The 10,770-nt window shown below is 39.5% G+C and overlaps 1 protein-coding gene across 2 annotated transcripts in view; it reads left to right on the top strand.

Annotated features, from left to right (window-relative positions):
- The window catches only part of FANCC (FA complementation group C), a 121,967-nt gene that overhangs the window by 34,094 nt on the left and 77,103 nt on the right, over positions 1-10,770 (top strand). For both annotated transcript variants that reach the window (XR_002907885.2, XM_024196067.2), the window contains exon 4: positions 3,106-3,200. Coding sequence is in view for 1 of the 2 variants with exons in the window: in XM_024196067.2 (XP_024051835.1) it covers positions 3,106-3,200 (95 nt within the window). In the remaining variant the exon portion in view is untranslated. The remainder of the gene's footprint in view (positions 1-3,105; positions 3,201-10,770) is intronic.

The following is a 10,770-nucleotide window of genomic DNA, read 5'->3' as shown; positions in this document are numbered from 1 at the left end:
TCTGTCACCTTACCACTCTTCTTCCTGAAGCATCACTCTTCGCTGAGAGAAAAGACGCCTCGTATTTGGATGTTTCCAGGACCTTGCTTTACTACCTCAACAGGACTAAGCCATTCAAGCTCTCTCCCCCTGCCTCTCTGTAGCCATATCAGCTTGTCAGAAGGTCAAGCCATCTTGTTTGAGAGACTTTCATAGTGGGTCATACAGTGTATTTCCACCGGCTGTCAGCTGGCTGGTGAGCCTCTCCCACTGAGAGGGTACAGACAGCATCTTCTGCCTGCTTCAGAAATGTGCCAGTCTCTGAGATCTGCAAGAAAGTCATGAGAAGCAACCCACTCACTTTTGTTAAACATTTTGCCTTTGATATGGTAGCCTGGTTGGATGCCAGATTCAGGAGTACAGTACCGCAATCAGTTTGACTGACACTGCTGAAAATCTTCATTCCTGCTGATCACAGAGGACGCTACTTGCCCATCATCTAGAGCGGGATCCTCACTGACACATGCTCAAAGAAAGAATAGTTACCTACCCTACAGTAACTCTGGTTCTTTGAGATGATGTAGTCAGTGTGAATTCCACAACCTGTCCTCTGTTCCTGCTTTTGGAATCTTCAGCAACACAGGTTTTGAATTGCAAGGGAACTGAGGGAGGGGTGCAGCCATCCCCCCCCTTCATGCCCTCATATTGGAGCACCAGGAGGCACAGAGCACATGCCTGGCACCAATGGACACTACTAGTCAAGAAAGTCCAGTCTCGTATGCATGAGACATATGTCCACCTACAGTTGATCCACGCTGGCTATAACATCTTGAAGAGCTACAGTTACTGTAGGGTAAGTAACTGTTCTTTATAGTCTGTGAGTCCCTGATTAAACAATTATAATACAATGTAATCTTTTGCCCCATCACTTCTGCTTTTTCTTCTCCCTCTCCCTGAATAAAGTTTTGATTGTGTGAATTATGTAATTCCATATTTTTATTAAGAACTTCTGTATGGCATACTGTAAATGTAAATGTGTGTGCATAAGCAGGGACAAGACAGAGACAGGCTTGAAAATAGTTGACCTAGATTCTGTTTTTTGTAGGATGTATGGACTTGTGTTCTTTTGTGTGTATAAAACATCTTTACTGCTTATTACTTAAATATTTTTGGTTTTGCATTAGCAATGTAGCAATTTTGAGATAATTTTAATCACATGTATTGTAACAGTGGTGTTTTTAATAAAATTTAAAATTTAAAATTTTTGACTCCCAAAAGTATAGGACTGTAATAGGGTTGGTTGGAACAAGAAATAATTATTTGTTTAATTTCTCTCCTAAATAATTTCATACTGGGAATTTTTTTCATTGAAATGGTGCTTTTGAAGATGATAAAATTGTTAAAATGCAAAGTGTGCAAGCAGCTGAATTCTAATTGTCTGTATTGAGTGAACATTGAAAGCACAAACCAGAACTAGGACATTTAGAATTTCTAGTGAATGGTACACAAGATGCCTCTTTTACATGGATCTTAAACAAACTAGGAAATTATGTAGGCTCATAAAAATGTATAATAAAAAGATCCCAATGCACATAACAACAAAACTGTAGTTAGTTAAATATGTGTGTTTGATAACCATTTCTTTGCAGAGATGTTAGTCAGTGGGAGGCCAGTGATGGCCTACAGGCTTGTTGGACATTTATTGAAGAATCCTGGTTTAAATCAATAGTAACATCTTTGATCACCTGGTGAAAATACAGAAGTTACTTAATGAAGCTTGTATTTCTTGTCTGCAGGCTTTGCCAACAAAGTACTTCTAAATGATACTGTTTATTACATCCTGGATGACAAGTATATTGAGAACAGCAAAAGTCATTGTAGGGGATCATTTTAATGCTATAATTTCTTCTCCCACCATTCCTAAAAGTCTTTGAGTAATAGTGTTTTATATTATTATTAAAAATAATAGCACTTAGTAAGCTAATGTTGTATCAGAGCTTCTCTACTATTAAACCCAGTTTTTGTAGGTTTACAGTATAACCATAAAATTTTACTCTGGGCTGGAATTTGAGATATAAGCTTAGCCTCTGCTAAAGAACAATATTTAAAACATTTTTAAAAATATATAATTATACTCCTATTCAGAACTAAATTTTGGGAAAGAGTCCACAAGCCTGAGTAAACTGGCTATGCAGGCACACAGACTTGCTCAAAAGACATTAGAATCAGAATCCTCAGCTCCAACTTTCTAATTGTCTGTGTTTACATGGACAGGGGCTCTTCTGTAGTGTATGGTGGAGTACCGGACATGGCCTGTTGTTTCTCACATATATAGGTTATGGGCTAGTAGAACTGTGTAGTGCATGGACCTACTGGCTATATCCATTCATTTCCTTTGATCCATTCACCAATCTACCCTTCTGTGGTCCTGAAGAGAAAGCCACAATGGAGCTTGGTTGTGCAGTGTTTAGGAGTTCGCGGAGTCTTCCTATGCGCCTTATGGCTTGGCTCCACTGTGCAGCAGAACTGTCACATTGCCACAGCATGTGGTGTCTAATACATCCATCTACAGGGCCCAAAGATTTTCACCCATGTTATGAATTACTTTTACAAATCCATAATTGAAATTTGCAGGGATAAAGTTCGTTTACTTGTGTGTATATATAGGTAAGGTTATGATAAAATAGTAATAAATCTTGTCTAACAATGGCTTATAATTATGGCTTATGATGTTAAAGAAAAATACGAAGATATTTAAACACTTACTGCACATTAACTGTAATCACTATTTTAAAAGAGTCACTATGCTATGCATGATTTTAAAGATGATCTGAATACTGTAAAGGCTTCAATATTTTTAATATAATCTGTGCAGTTCATTGTGTTCTATGCTTTTACATCTTTTTTAAAATTACTATTGAAGGAAATGAACACACAAGAACTACATGTGAATAATATTAAGGTTGTGATGTGAATCTGATCGAATAGATGCCTTTAAAGTTAAGATTGACATTTGGGCCTTGGGTTTGATATTTTAATAAGGATAGAAGATTGCTGTGTATACGTATAGTCTATATTTTTACTTTATTTTTTTTAATGTATCCTTATTTGCTTTTGTTTCTTCAGATGAGAGCCAGAAAACTCTAATGTGGTGCTTATGTTGTCTGTACAGCAATGAACCACAGAACCCTGTGGAATTGAAGGCTAACAGCTGGATACTGGTAAGTGAATGAATCCTCCCCTTGACTGCTTTGAATTACATTGATTATTTAAAGGTGCTACATCTATAGCATAGAGACAGTGTGTAATTTCAGAAACCACTCCAAAGACAACCTACATACATGTTGTGTTGAAATATGTTCCACTCTAATTATAACATAATCTGTGCTAGCCTGTCATTTTGAATGTTAAAAAGATGCGGTGCTCAAATTAGGGTAGTTTTAATGGCCTTTATACAGTGGAGCCCTAAATCTAGTAATTGCAAATCAGGAACAAAGACCAGAAATCAGAAAGGAAGAAAGTGCTATAAAAGAGAACCTTTCAATTAGGGTAGAATAAAATAATCTGGAGACGTGCCATTGTTTTGAAAACAATTTATATTTGCTCTGTAATTTAGGTCTTTTCTGTTGCTGTGTTTTTGTTTAATCTCTCTTGCCTATGGAGAAGCTAATTGTATCCAAACTTTCTTTAGAGACAGTTTGTGAAAGAAAATACTTGTGTGCATATTTATATTTAATGAGCTGTAAGAAATAATGAATACTTAAACCACTTTAATGCCCCATTCAGGGTTAATGTAGGCACATCTGTTGTTCACATTTTATGCACGTACTCCCTGAGCCAAAAAAGCACAACCTTAAGCACGAGTGCTTAAAGTTAGGCATGTGCTTAAGCAATTTGCTAAATTGGGGACTTAAAGCACATCTAGTTAGATTAGTGTAATTTCATTGGACTGACTTTCACCCAAAACAAGAGATGATAAAAAAATTGATGGAATGGTTAAGAGTCTCAGATATGTAGGCCTTCAGGATAATAAGTAATTGAGCTGACATAATCTATTACAGAGGTGGGCAAACTATGGCCCATGGGCCTCATCTGGCCCGTGGGACTGTCCTGTCCGGCCCCTGAGCTCCTGGCCGGAGAGCCCCCGGCCCCTCCCCCGGAGCCACACCGCCATGCGCTCCTGCAGGGCAGCACAGCAGTGTGTCTGGCTCCGGCTGGGCGGCGCGGCTGCCAGACTTGCCACTCTGAGCGGCATGGTAAGGGGGCCGGGGGATTGGATAAGGGGCAAGGGGTAGTCAGGGGACAGGGAGCAGGGGGCACTTGGATGGGGCGGAGGTTCTGGGGGGGGCGGCGGCGGTCAGGGAACGGGGAACAGGGGGGGTTGGATAGGTCTGGGAGTCCCGGGGTGCCTGTCGGGGGTGGGGGTGTGGATAGGGGTTGGGACAGGGAGCAGGGGGGATTGGATAGGGGGTGGGGTCCTGGGGGGGTGGTTTGGGTCGAGGGGTCTTGGGAGGGGGTGGTCAGGGGACAAGGAAGTGGGAGGGGGATGGATAGGGGGCGGGCGGCCAGGTTGTTTTGGGAGGCACAACCTTCCCTACCTGGCCCTCCATACAGTTTTGCAACCCCGAAGTGGCCCTTGGGCCAAAAAGTTTGCCCACCCCTGATCTATTAGCTGAAATCTTTGCTAATGTTGCAGAATTTTTGAGGTTTATCAAAGCAGTTCATTTGTTGATTATATATTTCAATTCATATGTATCCATCTCTAGCTTCTACAGTAAAAAATTACTAATCTTAAAAAAATAAGGGCCTGATACTGCAAATATGTATGCAGGTGAATAACTTCCTACATCAGTAAGGTCACTCATATGCATACACATTTGCTGGAATTGAGGTGAAATCATTAACTCCTTAGTAATTCAGGGTCTAGCCCCCTTCTTATCCCACTCCTTTCTTGAGAGCCTGAAAAAACTGATAGGCCTCAGAACTTGTCCTGAAGGTCAATATGCTTGGGATTCACTGTGCTGTAGAGTTACTATGGACTTATTTTTTTAAATGTGCTTGTGTCCTTCTTTGCGTCTTTATGATGTGTAAAGAATGTACATTTTTTTTTAATATGTGGAGTGAGGTGGAAAGCGAGCTTTATTCGTACATTTTACCTTAAATATATCTGATTATTAAGTCTCATCTTTCCTGATCCTTTTTCCCAAATGCTAATTAGATATTCAAGTTAAAGAGCTGTTAACAAAAGACACAAAAAACTGCCTAAAGTATTTGAAAACAGTCTGAGTAAAAATCCTTTCTCTTCTTATTTTACCTTTCACTCTCTCGACTCTTGGGATGTCGTCATTTCACAAGTTCACCAGTCATTACAGAGTCTTCCTGGTAACATGAGACCTGAGTTTCTAATGTAAAAAACAAGCAGGAATTAATTTTTTTCAGGCCTTCTTTGTACACCTTAAAACCCCAAAAGGTCACAAGTCTATTCTGCAGGCCATCTTTAATAAATATTCACTGTTGCCTGAAGTTAATAAACAATCTACGAAATAGACGGAGGAATAAAACAACTTACCTTGATTTAGCTACCTGTGTGACAGTAGTGTAGACTGATTCGTCAAATGCAAATCAGATGCAGTTACCTTACTAAGCAATTGTATTAGTACAGAGCAGCTTCTCTTTTAAAACAATGAAAAGAGAAAAAATAGTGGCTAAATAAAGAAAGAAAATGTATTTTAACCACACAAACTGAATGTACATAGAAATGACAATGTATCAATGCCAGTGTGCATTTTTTCTGCTGTTTTGGTTGCCTGTGCAAAAGATATTAGTTTATTTTTTTGTGACAAAAAGAAACAAATCTGTTCTCTGTGTGTAAATGGATTGTGATGGGGAAAAAATCAGTGTGTATTCATTCTGTATCCTCTTTACTCTCACAGTTTCTAAGGGCTAAATCTTGACCAAGACACCACAACAAAATGATGCAGAGATTCTGTCATTGTAGAAGTCCTCCTGTTGATTTGGGCAAGATTCTCCATAATGAGCTATGGAGGCATGCTATGGCATGCACTTAACTGCTGATCTGACCAGGAGCAAAATTCATGCTGCTTCATAGCACTTGTTATAGATTGTAACATACTTATTAGCCAGCTAAGGGAAGGCTAGAAATAGACTTTTATCTACCATATCCACTTGCATACGTTGTTTTTAGATGAGTGTACACACCTGACAGCATCCTGCCTATTCTTTGAGTACTTTCTTGAGGCCTGATTCAAAGCCCATTGAAGTTTGGATCAGGTCCATAGTGCTATTGTAAAATCCTGTGCTGTTACTTCCACCTGCCATTAACCTTACTGCAGCACAGAGGAGAATTTGCTTTATGTGTAGCTTCAAGTCATTAATTTTATTTTCAACCCTAGCAAGTTGTCAGGAATCAAGTAAAATCAGCCAAAGGTGACTTTATAGCTAGGAGATTAGTTGTGATGTATTATTTGGTCTTATTTCTTTATTTGCACAGTGCCATTTGTGTTCATAGTTTTTTAAAGACAATTAAAAATTAACATTCTCTGCTCTGGGAGGTTTGCAGTCTATGCTCCTGATCCGAGGCCCACTGTAACACATGGGACTTTTCCATTGACTTTAACGGGCTTTGGATCAGACCCTAAATTAGACATAACATAGCAAGGGCTGATCACAAAAGGGTAATGAAGTGGGTGTGGGAGGATGGAAGGCATGAATTTGACTGGTGGTGAGATATTCTAATTGTTACATATTCATCTTGTAAGTTAATTAAAATTTATAAAAGATTTAAAATTTAATATCGTAGAATTTGGGGATGGTGAGAGGAAGATAAATGGAAATAAATGATTTTGGGGGTGGGATTAGTGAGTAAGGTTGCATAGTGCACAGACTCAGACAAAAATTTGAGATTAAAAGATACTTTACAAGTCTTACTACTGATGCTTGAAAAGATACGGTCGAAGTATTTCCCCCAGTGATTAAATTCTCTTTCTCTCACTGTTTCTTTACTGTGCACCTTACTTTCATCTTAAAATGTTCTAAACTGTTTTTCCTAAAGGTACCTAGTTAAGGTAAATTGTTTTATTCCACCATCGTCCTTTGTAGATGGTGGTATAATTTCAATCAATGTGATTAGGACCATATAACTCCCCATTTGGAAACTTGAACCAGAAGTTAGTTAGTTTGCCATTTTCACACTCAATTGCATGTGAAAACCAATTTGTCACTGTAGGTTTGCTTGTGAAAGCTGGCATATTTTTATTTTTTAAATTGTTTTTTATTAAAACATTTTTAAAATAAAGAATTCTGAAGCAGTTGGGTTTTTTGGACACGTGAACCCACATATAGTGCATTAGAAGTTGTTTCCTATAGCAATGGTAACTTGGCCACATTGAGACTATATACTAATAGGATACAGAACTATATAAACATACATACAGTATGTAATAAAAGACTGAAATATATTTGCTATGGGAACTGTAATTTTGAACTTTGTCTCATGGGTTTTTTCTGCTTGTTTGTTTTTTTGCGCTGAGTAGCAAAAAGTGTAAATTGCTTCTTGGAAAACATATAATATAATATAATATCAGTAAAATGTCAAAACCAAATTGTATCTATGCTGAAATTCTTAGTGACTCAAATCAGAAGCTGGAAACCACTACCCTTTTAATTTTAGGCACTCACCAGCACAGACTGACTTCTTTGAAAGTGTATCAAAGCATGCTGATAAAGATGAGGGAATGGATAATTTTACCTATATATATATCTTGTTTGCTGTGTGATACACTATGAGTGGGGGAGCTGAGAGCCTTGGTGACTGCCCAGCTGGGAGAGGGGAGCCAGGAACTGGGGCGCAGAGCGAGGAGTCTGGTGGGTGCAACCCGGCTGGGTGTAGGGTGACCAGACGTCCCGATAAAATCTTGTCCTGATATCCGCTGGCAGCGCTTTTGTTTTGTTTTGCTCCGCTGGCAGGGGGGGCCGCGTCTTTTTTTTTTTTTTTTTTTTTTTGCAACCCCCCCCCCCCCCATGTGTCCCGAATTTTTCTTTCCCTCATCTGGTCACCCTAGCTGGATGCTTGGGGGGGCAGCTGGCTTCTAGCTGGAGCTCCCCATTCACCCAGCTTTCTTGTCAATTTCATGGCTCTAGCATGGAGCTTTGAAATTGACAAGAATGACAATCAACAGCCAATGTAAGTAACTCCTAATGTCCACATGGACACTGCGCCACCCTAATTACACTGACATAAGCCCTACGCCTCTTGTGGAGGTGGAGTTATTATGTCGGTGTTGTAGGGCACTTACATCAGTGGGAGCAAGGCTTTAGTGTGTACACTGATGTAATTAGGTTGATATAAACTGCCTTATGTTAACCTAATGCTGTAGTGTAGACCAAGCCATAGATATAGAATATTAAATTGCTGAATTTTTGTTAAGCTTAATTGCAGGTCACCTTTAAATATGATCTGGAGGATCATCTTTAAATATCACCTTTAATGATCTGGAGGATGGCGTGGACTGCACCCTCAGCCAGTTTGCAGATGACACTAAACTGAGAGGAGTGGTAGATACACTGGAGGGTAGGGATAGGATACAGAGAGACCTAGACAAATTAGAGGATTGGACCAAAAGAAATCTGATGCGGTTCAACAAGGACAAGTGCAGAGTCCTGCACCTAGGACGGAAGAATCCCATGCACTGCTACAGACTAGGGACCGAGTGACTAAGTAGCAGTTCTGCAGAAAAGGACCTAGGGGTTACAGTGGACAAGAAGCTGCATATGAGTCAACAGTGTGCCCTTGTTACCAAGAAAGCTAACGGCATTTTGAGCTATATAAGTAGGGGCATTGCCAGCAGATCGAGGGACGTGATCATTCCCCTCTATTCGACATTGGTGAGGCCTCATCTGGAGTACTGTGTCCAGTTTTGGGCCCCACACCACAAGAAGGATGTGGAAAAATTGGAAAGAGTCCAGCAGAGGGCAACAAAAATGATTAGGGGGCTGGAGCACATGACTTATGAGGAGAGGCTGAGGGAACTGGAATTGTTTAGTCTGCAGAAGAGAAGAATGAGGGGGGATTCGATTGCTGCTTTCAACTACCTGAAAGCGGATTCCAAAGAGGTTGGATCTAGACTGTTCTCAATGGTACCAGATGACTGAACAAGGAGTAATGGTCTCAAGTTGCAGTGGGGGAGGTTTAGGTTGGATATTAGGAAAAATGTTTTCACTAGGAGCACTGGAATGGGTTACGTAGGGAGGTGGTGGAATCTCCTTCCTTAGAGGTTTTTAAGATCAGGCTTGACAAAGCCCTGGCTGGGATGATTTAGTTGGGGACTGGTCCTGCTTTGAGCAGGGGGTTGGACTAGATGACCTCCTGAGGTCCCTTTCAACCCTGATATTCTATGATTCTATGACTAATATCTGCTTAGTCATCTAAAATAATAGTTGAGGGCATTCAGTGATCTGCAAACTATTATTGGTGGTCACACGATGCTAGTTGTTTTCTTTATTTCCAGCTGCTAGATTTCATTAAATAAACCCTAAAAATACATCAAATACTTTCTCAATGTTACTTTTCTATATACACATTTGCCATAGGGATGTTGTGTTATTCTGCCAGGAAGGCGAGGAGAACTGTACATCACAACTAAGAGGGGAGGTGTTTATAAGACAGTCTCTAAAGTAAGATGCGCTATGAATAAGTTTGAGAACCCCGATCTTACAGACTTTTGCTCAGTTTTATCTCTTTCTTTGTAAGTCAGCTTACAAAATGACTTGGTGAAACATCTCTCTAAGAATGAAAATGATTTAGTTTTCACATTAGCTGACATCTGGCCTGCTCTGAGGAGAGTTTTCTGAGCCGTGCAGTGTGTGGTTATGTTGTAATATGGGCTGCTGCCCAGTCTGACTGAAGCAGAATCACCAGGTTCCTTTCAGTCATGCTGCAGGTTAGTTTTGACCTGGTGTTCCAGAAACAAAAGACCAGGTCTGTAATACTCTTACATATTGTTAATCTCTTCACTCCTCCAGGCAGGCTTTTATTTCCCATTGAGGTTTATAAATTAGATTTATAAATGTAAAACCAGATTTTTTATTATATTCATAAGGATTAGTAGCATGTTATCAATTTTAGTTGTATTATTTAGTAAAGCTGTGTGCACTTATTAAGAATACATTGTGTTGGAAAAAGCAGTGCGAGAAAAATAGGTAATATAGCTCACAAATCTTATCAATCTTTCCTGTTTTTTTCTTTGTGCAACGTACCTTCTCTTGATGCTTTGCTTCCTTATAATGATTATCATGGATACAGTAAACATAAGTATAAGGATGCCTATCAACAATAAGATTTAATTTTGATGACCTTGTATATAGCTGGGCTTCCTGTTATGGAAACGCGCAGTTCTTTTGGATACCTACACACACAGGCCACATTCTGTTAACTGCCTTGTAAGTGTAGTGTCTTGAATAACGATAATTCTTTAAAGGTGTTACGTTGATAAAAAGATTTAAATAATATTTCTGTAGCAACTTACTAATACAGTGACTTTCAACATTTTTTCACTTGAGGACCCCAAAAATATTTCAAATGGAGGTGCAAACCCATTTGGAAAACTTAGGCATAGTCTGTGGACCCCCAGGGGTCTGCAGACCACAGGTTGAAAACCACTGGACTAATACATTCTGACCTGTGTGGGTCCAATATATTTGTTGTCCCAAAGAGCCCAGAAACATTTTCCTGTTACCTTTGTTATCCCACGTCAGTTTTTATATGAGGATTAT

This window comes from Terrapene carolina, unplaced genomic scaffold (assembly GCF_002925995.2).
Source record: "Terrapene carolina triunguis isolate 2854851 unplaced genomic scaffold, T_m_triunguis-2.0 Scaffold113, whole genome shotgun sequence".
Classification (NCBI taxonomy): domain Eukaryota; kingdom Metazoa; phylum Chordata; order Testudines; family Emydidae; genus Terrapene; species Terrapene triunguis.
This window is presented reverse-complemented; position numbering and strand designations above follow the sequence as displayed.